Raw genomic sequence first — 16,297 nt, forward strand, 5'->3', positions numbered from 1 at the left:
CTTTCTTACCTCTGAGAGGAAGAAAATGTGGATAGGGTTGATTGATTACTACACAGAATGCAGTGAAGATAATTGGGCAACCTGAGTCAGACGTTCAGATAGAAAGATAGGTAGACTGTGATGACACAAGTTTAAATTCTAGGTCTGCAGGTAAAGCTTTGCAAAGGGCCTCACCCCAGAGACACCTGCAAAAGGGCCTTCTTTGGGCAGGGTTTCTCCCCCATCCCCAGCACCCCAAGTCCAGACCGATTGCCTTAATTCCTGGGGAAAAGGGCTCTCTCTCTCTTTACATGTACATGTTTCTGTGTGTGTGTGTGTATACTTGTATATATAACAACAGACTGTTTTTTATGATTCGTAACTATCTTTGTAGATAAAATAACAAAAGCAAAACCAAGTCAAGTATCTTAAAAACTTTGCTCCGGTGGCGGCTGGCATCAATATTCTACACGATTAAAATGATTTCCCAACATGCATACCCTTCACTCCACTTGATATCTTAATAGCTTGATTAAAAATTTCTCATAAGTCTATTAGACTCAGGAAACGGTCTGCGGTGTAGGTGAGGATTTTCAGTTTTTGCAATGGAAACTTTTGGCCCTATGAACAGAATAGCAAAAACTCAATGAAATGTGCTCTTCCTGCCATCCTTGCTTCGTCCAAAGGTAAAAACTGAAAAAGTGCTTGGAAGAGTGGTGGTTAGTTTTTTGGCTCTCCCTCCCCCCCCCCGCCTTTTTTGCTCGAAAATAGCAAGGTGGATTCATATGATCCCATTTTTAAATTATCTTCTATCTCCCACTCCGAATAAGCAGGGCCACCTTAGCCCAATCAGAAAGATCTTTTATTATTATTATTTTCAGCCTCTAAAGGACATAGGGCGGAGTGGGGTGGGGGAAGGGCAAAGAAAGGCGTGAAGATACTTTAAAAACAACTTGAGGTTTTTCGAATATGGTCTGCCATTTCCTAATTAAGAAATTAGTTTGACAGTCCTTTGGCCAACTCAATTTAGACACCGCTATGAAAACCCCAAAGGTCTGGTGACCGTCTGAGCGACGAAACTCCATGCCCGTGCTGGACCCAAGCCGCGCGCCCAGCCGCCAGCTCGGGGGTCCTTTCCCTCCGGGCGCAGACCTCTCGGCTCCCCAGGTCTGTGGCCAGCGCTCAGCTCAGGGCTGCACCGCCGGCCCCGGGCTCGCTCCCTCCCGGGCGGACACCCCCCCGTCTCCCCCCTCCCAGCCGGCGGGACCTATTCCGGGCTGGGCAACAGCGGCAGCCGGGCCGCGGAGGCAGGAAGCGAAGCCCTCGATGCTGTTCCACCGGCGCGCCTTCCCGCCCTCCCGTGGTAGCCACGGCTCTTCCGGTCTTTGAGCTGCCCCCTCCGCGCCTGCGCAGTGCCCCGCGGGGGGCGGAGCTCAGATTCCTGTCAGCAGCAGCGGCGGCGGAGGCGACCGTCAGTTTTCTCTGAAGAGAAGCACCAAACGGACCCGTTGGCTCTTTCCCCTCCCTCCCCCCCGCCCTGAACCCCTCTCCTGGCTCGTCGGGATTTAGTCCCTGTGGAGTTTCCTCTCCACCCTGCCACCGAGTCCTCGGTCCTCGGCCCGGTGGAAGTCCCTGCCCTCGAGGAGGAGGAGGAGGCAGCGGCAGCCGCCCTCGCCTCGCCGCCCCCGGTTCGGTGCCCGCGGTCCCGGAGAGGAGGTGCCGCCGCCACCGCCGCTCCCCCCCCCTCCCGCTGCCCTCGGGCCGGGCTGGGTCGAGCTGCGATGCCCTCGGACTTCATCTCATTGCTCAGCGCGGACCTAGACCTGGAATCTCCCAAGTCTCTCTACTCGCGAGGTGAGTCAGGCTGACGGCTGGGGCGTGGGGGCGGGGAGGCCGGGCCCGGGGAGAGCCGGAGGGGTCCCGTTTCGGAGGCGGAGGGACAGCCGAGCCCTGGCCGGGATGGCCCGACCTGGGGGGTGGGGAGAGTCCGCTGGGGTTGGGAGATGGTGGAAGCCGCCGGGGAGGAGTGGCGGCCCCTCCCCCGTGGAGCCGCTGGCCGCTCCGGGCCCAAATGCCGTCGGCCCCCGGGTCTCTGCGGCACCGGCCGCATCGAGCCGCTCTGAGAGTCCCTCGGCCCGTCCGGCCCCGCCACGCTCCTGGAGCAGCCGACAGCGCCCCCCCCCCCCCGCTCCGGGATCACCCCCGACTGGGCCCCGCGCTCGCGCCACCGCGATGCGTGGGGCCGCGGCTCCTGTTACCAGGACCATCCTCCCCGGCAAAGTTGCCCCCAAACCGGCGGCGAGGCCTGGAGCTGGTGCTGGGTGCAGGGTCACCATTTTCTCCCCCTCCAGGTTGTTTGTGCATCGTCGCTTTACTCCCCTCTCGCTCCGGCGCAGTCCACTCCCTCCCCTTGTTGGGACGGCCCCCCTTCGCCCGGGCGGTCTGCCTTTCCTCGTCATCTTATTGCTGGAAGGGGCCCGAATTTTCTGTCTTTTTCTCTCCTACCTCCCTGTGGCATTCCCATTACTTACTTCTCCCTCTCTCTTACAAAAATAGGGGTGCCGTCTCTGCATTAGTTTGATTCCTCTCCTGTCCCCCCGGGGCGCCAGCTCAGGCATGGACGCTGTCCTTTGAGAATTTTCTATTTCGTGGCTGTTGAAGGGCTCGTCGCAGGGAGAGGGGCACTGGACAGAGATTCCCATTTAAGAGTTCTTTTGGCTGGGAGCGTGAAGGGGGCTCACAGGATCTAAAATATTAATACTTTAGCTGATCTGTACTGGGGTTAAATTCCTACACTGGACACCACAAGAATGTGTTAGAACAGGTTCCCTGGGCAAGGGGCGTCAAACCAAAATGTTCCCACTGCCCTCTTCGCCACTTTTAAACTCCTGGGAGGGGGCAAAAGACGTAATTGGGTTATTAATGATTGATTTCACCGTGTTCTTAAAAATTACGTGCCATTCTGAGCCTCCTTCCTGAGAAATTATACGTTTGCTCAAGTGTTTGGTTTGATAACATCTATCCACTGATTTCACCCCTTCCAAAGAGGGGGACTTAAGTTTCCCATTCGTGTATTTAAATTGTTTAAGTGAATCGGAGTGAGATGGTTTACTCCGCAAGGTCCTGGACTTTATTGTAGACTGATGATTGAGTTTGTACACAGAGTCCTACTTAGTAACTATAGCCATTGTCTGTTGCTCTGATGACTTTAGTTGGCAGTCACCGTCCTGGAAGATGTTTTTTGGGCAACGTTACCTGAAGTAGTTTGGAAATGTAGCTTTGAGTGTCGGAAGGCGTTATCAAGAGATGATTCTTAGAGGAGGGCAAATGTGGTACAATTGGGTACTAAAAATAGTCAAGACATTAACACCATTTGGGCAGTAATCATCAGATAATTTTCCATGAAAGAAATGCTTTATGGAAATCTAAGTTTAGCATAGAGACCGTTGTACAGACAATTTAGCCTTCTTTCACAGAGAATGTATTCACAAATACGGGCTTTAGCTCCTAAAGATACATGGCAGTTATGTAAGAGATGTATGCTATCCTTGGCTGAAAAAAAAAATCATTCAGCATAAAAAGTACTTAATGCTTTTTGTGTTTTTCAGATTCTCTGAAGTTACACCCATCCCAGAATTTTCATAGAGCTGGACTATTGGAAGGTCAGCAGAGTGCCATTTTAAAGCATATTGTGTGAGTATGCAAAGGCTTTCTCTGAAATGGAGTTTAAATGAGAAAGTGTGAAACTTTGCAAACTCATACAATGTAGTTTTCTCCTAAAGAGCCTGATCCTTCTTTTAGAGCAGCTGAATGTTTCAGTGGATTTTGTGGGTTGCGTTTGATGTGATTGTTAGCTATTGTATCTGCTTGGAGAAGCCTTGAACCCCTCCTCACCCTACCCCCCAAAAGCATTAAAGATTATGTGTTGGGTGTTCTATCTTAGAATTCCAGATATTTAGTAAATAGCTTTTTACAAGCAAACTGAATATGAAAAGGCTCAAACAAGATCATGAATATAACTAAAAGAGTGACACCAAACACATACTTAGTTTGAAAATTCAGTTTTTATATGTTAAGCATTTTAAAGTGATATATTAATTACTTATTATAAAAGCATTGATGTCATTACTATTGCATTATTTTTAAAGATGAGGAAAGCCAAGTAGTAGAGATGATGATTGAGCTGTGCTTAGAAAAAAGGGTTTTAGAATGTTCTGGAAACAATAGAATATGTAGGATAATACAGACAATTGAGGATTACTTCAGAAAACTTTATTTTGTGTTGTTTTTAGCATTTTAAGATAAAAAAATGTTTTTATAATTCTTGAAGTGATTTCACATGTATTATCTTTGACTCTCACAATCCTAGAATTGCACTGCAAGGACATTTATTTCCCCAATGTAAAGATGAGTAACCTGAGGCCGAAATTAAGAGACTTGGAAGGGCGAGGAGTCACACAGTACCAGAAACAATGCTTTTTGTATTTTAGTTGATGTCCTTTACCCAAAGCCAAGCTGCCATTGTAACATATATATGTAACCAGTGCCCTGTGGGGGGGGGGTGGGGGTGGGCTCAGGTTCTTACACATTTTGTGGCCCACTTAAAAAGGACCCTAAATATTTAAGTTTGACTTAAGTGTAGGTGTTTGTTTTCTATATGGTAGTCTGGTATAGGGGAGAAAGATGTGGGTTTTGTAATTGAGCTTAAATTTGAGTACCAGTTTGGCTATTTATTAGCCCTATGACCTTGGCAAGTGATTTTACCTCTCTAAATTTTGTAAGAGTCTATTTATAAAAATGTATATAATCACTTAAATTTAGTGAGCTAATGTTTATGACAATGTCTAGTATAGTATCTGGCTTAATAAATTTTTTGTTTGTTTGTGTAAGCTGAATTGTTTTAACTATAGTTTAGAGCATATAGAAGGTTCTCAAGTTATTGATTATATTTATACTTACAAGAAGCCCATAGATATATATTAGTTTGAAAATCAACTACAATATTAGATGAGGAATTATTAGAAGTGTTTCTTAGTGAAGTAGATTTCTTATTTTTGTTCATACTGTTCAATTTGTGACCATGTTGTAGAGTCATATTTGTGTGTGCAAACCCATCTATTCTCTGGAGAAAGCAGGGGGGGGGGGAGTTAATTATTTAAGCAAATATTTTTAACAAGTTGTTAGAAATGCAGACAACCATTTATTATGTATATTTATGTGTTTGTGCCTAAATTACTTTCATTAATTTTAGGTTTTGGTTGTGAGAGGATACATAGATATTTAAAGTAAGACCACTCTTTTACAGATGATATATAAAATGATATATAAAATGTATAAGTATCAAGTATGTCATGTCCTTTTATATGTATGATACAGGGTATCATAAGAAAGATGTTCGCTTCTGTATGAAAGTCTTTAATCTGTGTAACCAATGTCTACTTTTAACCTTTAAATGGACATTTTAAAGAATACACAAAAGTAGAGGTAATAAAATACTGAACATCCACCCATCCGGGAGATTGCAGCACATACCCGGGTCAGGGCACATACCCGGGTTGTGGGCTCAGTTGCCAGTACGGGGGGCATGCAGGAGGCAGCTGATCAGTGACTCCCTGTCATCATTAATGTTTCTCTCTCTCTCTCCTTCTCCCTTTCTCTCTCTGAAATCAATAAAAACATATTAAAAAATAATGAAAGTCCATATACCCATCACTAAGCTTTGTTAGTAATTGATGTCTAATCTTGTTCCTGTTATCCTCTACCCTTCCCCAAGCTGTATTATTTTAAAACAAATCCCAGACATCATATCATTTTATACACAAACACTTCTGTGTTATAGTGACATTTCTTATATTAATTTAAAAAATATTCTCTTTTATTCCAGGAAATGTGTTTCTAATTTATTTTAACAAAGTCTCTGTGTCTTCCCTCCTCCCTTTTCAAGATATAATAGAGCAGGAAGCTACTGCTTCTAGTGTATAGTGTAATTTCTAATCTGTGTTGAAATTATAGGCCATGCCTGGCCAGGCGTGGCTCAGCGGTTGAGCATTGACCTATGATCCAGGCGATCGGGGTTCGATTCCCTGTCAGGGCACATGCCCGAGTTGTGGGCTGCAGCCAATCAATGACCCTCTCATCATTGATGTTTCTCTCTCTCTCTCCCCCTCTCCTGTCCTCTCTGTGAAATCAATAAAAATATATTAAAAAAAAAAGAAGAAGTTATAGGCCATGTAGTCAGATTTGGGTTCAAATCCTTGTTCCAACATTTGTGTATGCCTTTGGCTTAGTCATTTTATTTATCTTTTTGTGCTTCAATTTTCTCATCTTTAAATGGGGACAACAATAGTATCTTCTTTATAGGTTGTTGTTGAGGCAAATTCATGTAAAGCCTTTAACATAGCATATAGTAAGAGCTCAATAAATGTTGGCTAAATTTTTAAACAACAGCCATCTATATAGTGCATACTTTTTCCAAATTTAAGTCCTTTCTTTAGGAAAATAAGGTTGGAAAACCTGCAATTGGGTATTAAGCTTTAAAAATAGATTTAGACTTAAAATGTCTTTACCATTTAATTAAGTTTGCATTTATCCTGCATATCAATGCTGCTCCTTCTTGTTACTACCTTTTTTTTTTTAAGATAGGAAATTAATTTTTTAAAATTGAGGTATAGTTGGCATATAACATTGTATTAGTTTAAGATGGACACTGCGATGATTAGATATTTGAACATATTGGGAAATGATCACCACAATAAGTCTAGTTAACTAGGTTACCATACTGCTTTTTAAATTTAATGTGGTGATTGCCTGACAGTGGGAAAAGGAAGGGTCTAGCTATTTAATGCAATCATACATAGCCATTAAAATGTTTCTGATGACCCCATAATTACACATGAAACTTTTAATAAAATAAGTAAATAAAAAACATACTTTTGCAATTATGTTAAAAATAACTTGCAAAAAGTATCTTGGACAAAAGTATATGCTAGAAGTTTCTACTTTTTGATTCTATTTTTGCATTTTCCCTACTGTTAAAGAAGATAGTTTGTATATATTAAAAATAAAAAGATGATTTACAGTTAGGGTGTTCAGATTTGAAGACTAGGATTCCTCTTTGGAGTACCTAGACAAAAAGTTCAATTACAGAGAGAAAGGTACCATTTCTTACACTTTCAGTATTGAAAAATATTGATTATGGCATATATTGTTTGCCATATAAAAACTGAAATAAAAATTCAACTAAGTGGAAGTATACAAATAAGATTAACTAAGAGATCATCCTAGAAATATAGGGGTGTAAGATAAGATGGTAGAAAATCAGATAAAACAGGAAAAACAAGCAAATTGGAAAAATCAAATAATAAAAGTAGATTAAAAAATTTAAATGCTTTTAATAGTGTGAGTTAGATTATGATGGATCAAAGTAACTGGTTACATGAGAACTAAACACCAATATGATGCAGTCTGGTATGAATTAAACATTTAAGATTAGAAAATTTTAAAAAGAAAATATGAAACATTACAGTGAGTTAGGGGAAACTAAACTTTTTTTTTTTTTTTTTTTACTACCGTCAACCTATTTGATATGGTATAATGCATAATTATGCTTTATAGTTCACAAATGGAAATCCTAAAAGTAGTAGCAGTGTCTTACTGACTTCATGGAATATTTCTGAATTGCCATTAGGCCTGATTTATTTCTTTTCCTAGGATCTGTGTTAGTAAGGTAGTTAGGCCATTAACTCTTACATGATGAAATGTGTGAAGATATCTTATTGGAAAGGATTTCTTGAAAATATTTAACATTAAAAATAGTCTATTGGATTCTTTTCTTGTTTAGTATCTATTAACCTATTGACTCATACCTAGTAAACTAAAAATATCGTTAGGGAAATGAAGCTCAGACATATGACAAAAGTCATACAGTTCATCCCAACTTTTTTTTTTAATCCCATGCAGAATTGTGGATATATGGAAGCAGAACTGAGCTTTTTTTCTTTTTTAAATATGATTTTATTGGTTTTTAGAGAGAGAAGAAGGGAGAGGGATAGAACCATCACTGTGGCTGCCTCCTACGTGCCCCCTACTGGGTATTGAGTCTGCATCCGGGCATGTGCCCTGGCCGGGAATTGAACCGGTGACCCCTCTGTGCATGGGACAACTCTCAACTGAGCCACACCAGCCAGGACCATCCCAACTTCTTGCTTCTAGGATCTATCTCTCTGATTTCTTACCGTTTGTTTTTGTGTCCCTTCCTAAACTCTGCTTTCATGATTTTTCTTCAGTCCTAGAATTCTGTTATTACAGTAAGAGGATAGAAATTCGTATTTAATCAGGTGGTTCTTGGCCTGCTCTTAATTGACTCTTGACTATACTGTAATTATTCCAGGAGTCCCCTAAAACTTGAAAGTGGTAGTACGGAAAAACGTTTCTTATTGTAATCAATATAATATACAGGGTGGGGCAAAAGTAGGTTTACAATAGTTCGTATGGAAAATAATACAATGATTAATAAATAATAATACAAGAATAAACTGTTTATTTGCCCCACCCTGTATAAAAAGCCACTTTTATTAGGAAAATTTAACTCATCATATGCTTTTCTATTAAGAATTAACAAGTAATTTGAAAAAAAGAAAACATCAAATTGATATGTGAGACATTAGTTGGGCCTGATTACTTACTGACAGAGGATAGTCTTGTTAGCTCAAGAGAGGTAAAAGGCATTCTTCAATAGAAATGTTGCTTATTAAACTTACTGTCTTTTCTTGTTGCTAAGGTTTTATTTCAGGTTACGTAAAAGAGATTTATGTCTCTTTTTTGTTTGCTGTTTTAATAAAAATCAAGGTTATAAAAGGTATAATAAAAGGTATAACAAAAATATAATACACTAATTATAAACATGTACTTGAATGAAAACGACATTTTCCTTATGGATTAACTACAGATAATAATTTCAGCTCCCAAATATAAGTAAAATCTGATATTGTGATAAAGGATCTATATTTTTGATGATTTCATCTGAAAATGTGATTTTCAGTTACTTTTATAACTATTGAAAAATAGATTTTTTTCTCTTGCTTTTATTTTTAATACAATAGTCCCACCTTATCCATGGTTTTGCTTTCTGAGTTTAGTTATCTGTAGTCAGCCCCAATCTGAAAATATTAAATGGAAAATTCCAAAAATAAACAATTGAGACGATATTTTGAGAAAGATCACTTCCACATAATGTTTATTACAATATATTGTTATAATCGTTCTATTTTATTTTACTTATTGTGGTTGATCTCTTACTGTGTCTAATTTATAAATTAAACTTTCTCATAGGTAAGCATGCATAGATAGGGTTTGGTATTATTTGAGATCTCAGGCATCCACTGGGGATCTTGGAATGTATCCCCCTTGGATAAGGGATTTACTTGATACATAGGTGGTGATTATTACTGCTGGCCAGCCATGAATGTTTATTGCATCTTTCCCATTCAGAAACGTTATGGTTGGTCTTTTAGTACATTTGGGACTTGGTTTTGAAGGTAAGAACAAGAACAGAAAAGTTTCTAATAGTGAGCCAAGTTGTTGATTATTCTTATCTTTATAAATTTGGCTTTAGGTTCAAAAATCTACTTAAAGCAGTCTTTGTAGGACATTTTAAAAGAAACAATGTTTGTAGTTAAAGAGAAGAAAGAATAATAAATTCAGTGTTATTGTGATTGAAAACATTTTTGAGCAGGTATGTGTATTAGCATTTTATAGATATTTTTCACATTTAATTTTCAGAAGAACCTTATGAGATAGTATCAGTATCCCTACTTCAAAAGTGAGCAAACAGGATTTACTAATTTCCCCAAGGTCGTATAGCTAGTGGCGGAGGCTGGAATTTGAAACCTGACAGTTTTACTCCAGAATTTTGAGCTTTTCCTGACTTTCCTATAGTACAAACAATTTATAATTGTCATTTACACTTTGGGCCCTAATAAGTTTACACCACTGTTCAGATAGTGTGAGAAGAGTACTTTGTATAGGATTCTTTAGCTAAGCAATTTCCATAAAGTAATGTGAGAAATTCTGTAAGCCACACATAAAACTCAGTAAAGAACGTGATGATGACCCTTTGGAGGAATATTTTAACACTCAAAATTAGCAAATCATTGCCTAACTTCATGGGTGTCTTTAAGATTTAATTGAAGCACGTTGCTGGTTGAACCATCTCTGTCTTGACCAATGATGGTCTCAGGAGTGAAAAGGAAAGCAAGCCACAACCTAAGGAGAATTACTTTAGAAATGGAGGATGCCATGGGGCTCTGATTTCTTTGGCAGTAGTTTTATGGAAGCATAATAATCATTTTACCCCATTTCTGCTGGTATGTTTCATAGCCTAAGTTTGAAAAGAAATGAGCAACAGAAAAAAAACAGTACTAATAGAGCCTCAAGAGTTGGTTTTATTTCTTGATATGGTTGGTCTTTGCTTCTGAACTTCCTGAAAATACTGTGTTAGGTATTTTTAAAAAAGAATTTTAATTCTAGTTTGGCCTTGAGACCTTGTAGAAAATCATGTAACCATTCCTTCTCTTTGTCAGAGAAACTATCAGTCTTGCTTACTTAAGAGTGCTGAGGAAGAACAACTGAAAGAATGTTAGAGGACTTCAAAAACTATGAAATGCTATATGAATAGCAATATTTTACCTAGGGCCCTATTAATTTGCTTTGGTTTTTCTTTTCACTGTCCTTCCCCCAAACCCCCTGCTTTTTTTTTTTTTTTATCTTCCCCTTCTATGCATGTCTGCATTTTCTCATGGTACTCTCTACATTTTGCTTGTTGGTTCTGCTGTTACTACTTGTATCTTCTCTTTCTCTTCTCTCTCTCTTTTTTTTTTAAACAAACAAACCATCCTTATAGAGGTACAGAGGAACACCCATTTTAAGTGATCCATGAATTTTTAACAAGTATATACATTTGTATAATCATCACAGACAAGATACAGAGCATTTCAATCACCCCCTAAAGCTACCTCTTGCTTTTTTGTACTCAGTTCTGCCCATTCTAGCCCCTCAGGCAACTGCCGATCTGTTTTTCTTACCATAGATTAGTTTTGCCTTTTTTGGAATTTCTGTAAATGGATTTATACAATGTATACTCTTTCCTCTTTAATTTTCATTGTTCAAGTACTACAACCTTCTAAAAAGGAAAGCTATTTTATAAAGGACAAAAGGTAACAAGACCTTTTTTATTCTCATTTATTTCTATATTCTATAATGTAGCCAAATCACTAAGATTTTTGCCTGCCCAGCCGGGCGTGGCTCAGCAGTTGAGCATCGACCTAGGATCCTGAAGATTGAGGTTCGATTCCCGGTTGGGGCACATGCCCGGGTTGAGGGCTTGATCCCCAATGACTCTCTCATTATTGGTGTTTCTATCTCTCTCTCTCTCCCTCTCCTTTCCTCTCTCTGAAATCAATAAAGATATAAAAAAAAATTTAAAAAAAAGATTTTTGCCCATTTAAAATACAATTATTTGTCTTTTTATTGTTGCATTGTATGAGTTCTTTATATATTCTATATACAAGTCCCTTATCAGATATATGATTTGCAGAAATTTTCTCCAAATCTGTGAATTTTCTTTTGACTTTCTTGGTATTGTCTTTTGATGCACAAACATTTTTAATTTTGTTAAAGTCCATGTTTTCTATTTTTGTTATTGCATTGCTCTTGCTTTGTGTCATATTTAAGAAACTGTTGGCTAATCCAAGGTTGTAAAGATTTATACGTATGTTTTCTTCTAAAAGTTTTATGGTCTTGGCTCTTATAGTCTTAGGTCTTTGATCCATTTTGAATTTTTGTATATGGGTGTGAGATTGGGGTCCAACTTCATTCTTTTGCATGTGGGTATCTATTTACCCTAACACTATTTATTGAAAAGACTATTGTTTCCCGTTGAATAGTCTTGACACCCTTGTTGAAAATCAGTTGGCCATAGATATATGGGTTTATTTCTGGATTCTCAATTCTTTTCCAGTCATCTCTGTGTTCATCCTTATGACAGTAGCATACTGTCTTGATTACTATAGCTTTGAAATATGTTTTGAAATTGGGAAGAATGTGTCTTTGAACTTTGTTCTTCATATATAGGATTGTTTTGGCTATTCAGAGTCCCGAGAATTTCCATTTGAATTTAGGATCAGTTTCGCAATTTCTGCAAACAAAAAATGAGCTGTGATTTTCATAGGGATTGCATTGACTTGATTTGTCAGTTTGAGAAGTATTGCCATCCTAAAAATATTAAGTATTTCTCTCTATGAGGTTGAGATGTCTTCCTTTTATTTAAGTCTTTAATTTCTTTCAACGTTTTGTAGTTTTCATACAATAAATTTTATACTTTGTAAAATATTTATTTTTAAGTATTTCACTCTTTTTAATCGTTGTTTTAAGTAGTAATAAAGTTATGGAAAGAATTTGAGGATAGTTCTCTCAAAATTTAGGAAAGCTATAGTTTTGAAGTCCTAGAATATGCATATATTCAGGAAATGAAACCCAAATCATGATAAGATAATTAACTGTGAAATACTAGAATCAACCACAGAATTAAAGCTGCAATAAACCATAAAATACATTGAGTGAAGTCCAGTTTTGTTTTAAAAGTTATACTGGATGGTAATTTTCTCAAGGGCAGCGACTGTACCTTGTATTCTCATAGCATATGGCACAAGTGCTTTATATCTGAAAAGGGCTTGATATTTATTGAATAAATGAATGAATATCACATCCAGAAAAGAAGGAAGGAATGGTATTGGAAGTCTGAGAGAACTGTGCTCTAGTTTTATACAGCTATATAGAAAGCTTCAGTTGAAATAATAATTGCATTAAAATGACTACCAATGGAAACCTAGGCTGTTAAAGAATTGGAGCTATTTAGTCTGTAAAGACAAAGATTTAGATAATTAAGATGAAAATGGAGGTGGATTTGTTCACTAATACTCAAATAAGCAAGTTCTCTTGAAGCATGAAAGCGACAGCTCAGGGCAAAATGTATGACTATGTAATGTAGAGAGCAAAAGTTCTCTTAAGGGAACTTTTATATGTTACAGACTGGGGAAAAAAAAATCTAGAATGGTTAATTAAAGTAATAGATAATAGGACCACCATGGGTAACTGAGAAAGCTAGAGATAGGACCTTAATTTTATAGCATAAAAAAATTGTCTGGTGCCTTTTTCAGAAAATATAATTTTTCCCAACAGAACTTTTTTCCCACTGTGATCGGGAGGATTTTTTGGGGGGGAGAGGAGGTGGTCTTAATTTAAAAAGGGGTTTTCAAAAGCCTGTGAACCACAGAACAGAATAATCAATTAATATGAGGTGATTGTGAAACTGGAAATAGACCTATTTGCTCAATATTATCTCAATTCTTTTACCAGGCATACTTTCTCTGGGACTTTAGTAGAGTGAAGTGGGGAATGTGTGTGGGTACATGTAAGGATCACTTCTGTCAAACCCCAACCCACAATAACTATTAAATTAATCTTGTAATTTTTAACTGTCATATTCCAGGAACAAACTTCACTTTAAAAACATTAAGTCAATGGGAAGTAGGACTTAGCAATATTATTTATAGATAGATTTTTAAATATATCTATTTCATGTGCAGAAACACTGCATAGAAATTTTTTAGCTTTTAATTTCTGCAGGGTCCTAGAAACAGTGAGTGTAGCATCTAAAACACTGATTTGGGACTACCAAGCTTGTGTTATTCCACTACTTTTGGAATAATTGTATTAAGAGATAAGAATGCTTTTTAAACTTTTTTTTTTCCTGCTAGGAATTAGTCTTTGAATTGTGAGATATTTATTTATTTACTCTTCACCCAAGGATATGTTTCTTGCTTTTTAGAGAGAGAGGAAGGAAGAGAGAGAGAGAGAGAAAAATAATGTGAGAGCGAAACATGTATTGGTTGCTTCCCATATGTTCCTGACTGACCAGGACCCAAAACCTATGTATGTGACCTGAATAGGAATTGACTCCACAACCTTTTGGTGTATGGGACGATGCGCCAATCAACTGAGCCACACGGCCAGGGCTTGAATTAGGAGATTTTAAGTCCAGAAGAGTTGGAGGTTTTTTGTTTGGGCTTTTTTTGGGCATTTTACTCCTATGATTGATACTTTTTTTAATTAAAACATTTTTGAGATATAATTGATATATTAACAGTGTATTAATTTTAGATATATAACATGATTTGATATATGTATATATTGGGAATTATTACCACAATAACTTTAATTAACATCCATCACAACACATAGTTACAATATTTTTTCTTGTGATAAGAACTTTAAACATGTACTATCTTGGCAATTTTCAAATATACAATACAGTATTGATAACTATAGACGCCATGCTCTTGTACATTACATCCCCAGAACTTATTTATCTTATAACTGGAAGTTTGTACCATTGACCACCTTCACCCATTTTGCCCACCCTCTTCTGCCCCTGCTCCCTTCCCCTGCCCCCTTTCCCCTACCCCCTGCCCCCTGCTTCTGGCAACCACCAATCTGTTCTCTGTATTTAGTAGTTCAGTTCTTTGGTTTTTGGTTTTTAGATTACACACATAAGTGAGATTATTTGTCTTTGTCTGACTTATTTTGTTATGTGGTATATCCATTTAATAGAAGAATATTCAGCCATAAAAAGGAATGAATTATTGATACACTCTACAGCATGGATGATCTTTGAAAACATGCTAAGTGAAAGAAGCCAGTCACAAAAGACCATATATTGTATGATTCCATTTATATGAAATGTGCAAAGTAGACATATCTATAGAGGCAGAAAGTAGATTAGTGGCTCCTAAGGATAGGTTGAGGGTTGGGGGATAGAGGGATGATAGTTAAGGGGTTTGGGGTTTTTGGGGGGTGATACAAATGTTCTAAAATTTATTGTGGTTTTTGTACAACTCTGTGAATATACTAAAGCCAAGTGTCTATCAACAGATGAATATATAAATAAAATGTGGTACATACTTAAGTATTCCCCCTTAAAAAGGAATGAAATTCTGGTACATCTTATAACATGGATGAACCTTGAAAACATATGCTAAATGAAATAAGCCAGACCAAAAAAGTGTTTCCCCAACATCAAATATTGTATGATTTCATGAATCCATGATTCCATGAGGTATCTAGAATAGAGACAGAAAACAGAATAGTGGTCACCAAGGAAAATGGGGAGAGGGCAATGGGGAGTTACTGTTTAATGGGTACAGAGTTTATGTTTTAGATGATGAAGAAGTTCTGGAAATGGATACTGGTGATGGTCATGCACAACATTGTGAATGAAGTTAATGCCATTGAATTGTACACTTTTAAAAATGGATACAATGGTAAATTTTATGTATATTTTTACCACAAAATATATGTTAAAAACAAAATTAATTTTAAGAGTCTGAGATATACCAAGTGTTTGTAAAGTTAATGAGGCAAGACAGAGATAATTGTGTGGTGGCACATGGAAAGGAGACTGTTTTCATTTTTCCATTTAACAGAGTATGTATATTTTAGTTGTTTTATGTTTAATCACTTATGGTTTTCTTCCATTTTTATAAAGTTAGATTTTCTCTTGCTTTTCTACATGGGACCCAAAATCTTTATCTTTAAATGTAAGTGCAATGACTTAAACACCACTGAGTGTGCAACATCTCGGATAATCAAAACAAATTTTTGATGAGCCAAACTAGGCTACAGATGACTTTGTGAAAAATTCATGAAGTAGACACATTAACCTCATTTAGATTGGAAAATTTTTGATTATTAATATGCATGGTTGATTCATTTTGTTGATTTCTGGAAAGCAAATGTTTATAGTATTTCATAGTAGCAAGAAGATTGCAGTTTTCCGATAAATGTCACAGAATTGTGGCAGTGAGCCAGGAAGAAGAAAAGCTGCATTAGTGAAGTGAGAGACACACTTCTGTAACTATGGAAACTATAAACCCTACTAAGTCTCAAAAAGGTATTCTCTTTGTATTTGTATTATTAATTAGACATTAGTAGAAGTTAATGAGGACCCTGGATAACTGCTGGACTAAATATAGGTATAATTGTATTCATCACAAGACCTGGGTAAAAGGCACTATTGGGTAGTATTTGTTTTGTATGAATGTTAAAGTACTTAATTTATTTATCTTTGATTTATTATGGTCCTCAACCACTAGAATACTTTATATATAAAAAGATGTTTTCCTGGATTATTGCCACAGCTCAAGTTTTAAGTTTATCTGAGAGTGAGAGAATATGAACATAATTTAAGTTAGTAAAATTAAAT

The 16,297-nt window shown here is 37.6% G+C and overlaps 1 protein-coding gene across 7 annotated transcripts in view; it reads left to right on the forward strand.

The window, feature by feature from the left end:
* Positions 1 to 1,400: 1,400 nt before the first annotated feature.
* Positions 1,401 to 16,297, forward strand: part of NFAT5 (nuclear factor of activated T cells 5) — an 84,971-nt gene continuing 70,074 nt past the window's right edge. For 3 of the 7 annotated variants that reach the window (XM_081118549.1, XM_081118551.1, XM_081118550.1), the window contains exons 1-2: positions 1,408 to 1,833; positions 3,588 to 3,641. In XM_081118549.1, the coding sequence (XP_080974675.1) occupies positions 1,761 to 1,833; positions 3,588 to 3,641 (127 nt within the window). In that variant the 5' untranslated portion in view covers positions 1,408 to 1,760. Of the gene's footprint in view, positions 1,834 to 3,587; positions 3,642 to 16,297 lie in introns of all 7 variants that reach the window. The other 4 variants (XM_081118552.1, XM_081118553.1, XM_081118554.1 and 1 more) reach the window with 3 other exon arrangements.

Source organism: Miniopterus schreibersii, assembly GCF_964146895.1.
Source record: "Miniopterus schreibersii genome assembly, chromosome: 18".
NCBI lineage: Eukaryota > Metazoa > Chordata > Mammalia > Chiroptera > Miniopteridae > Miniopterus > Miniopterus schreibersii.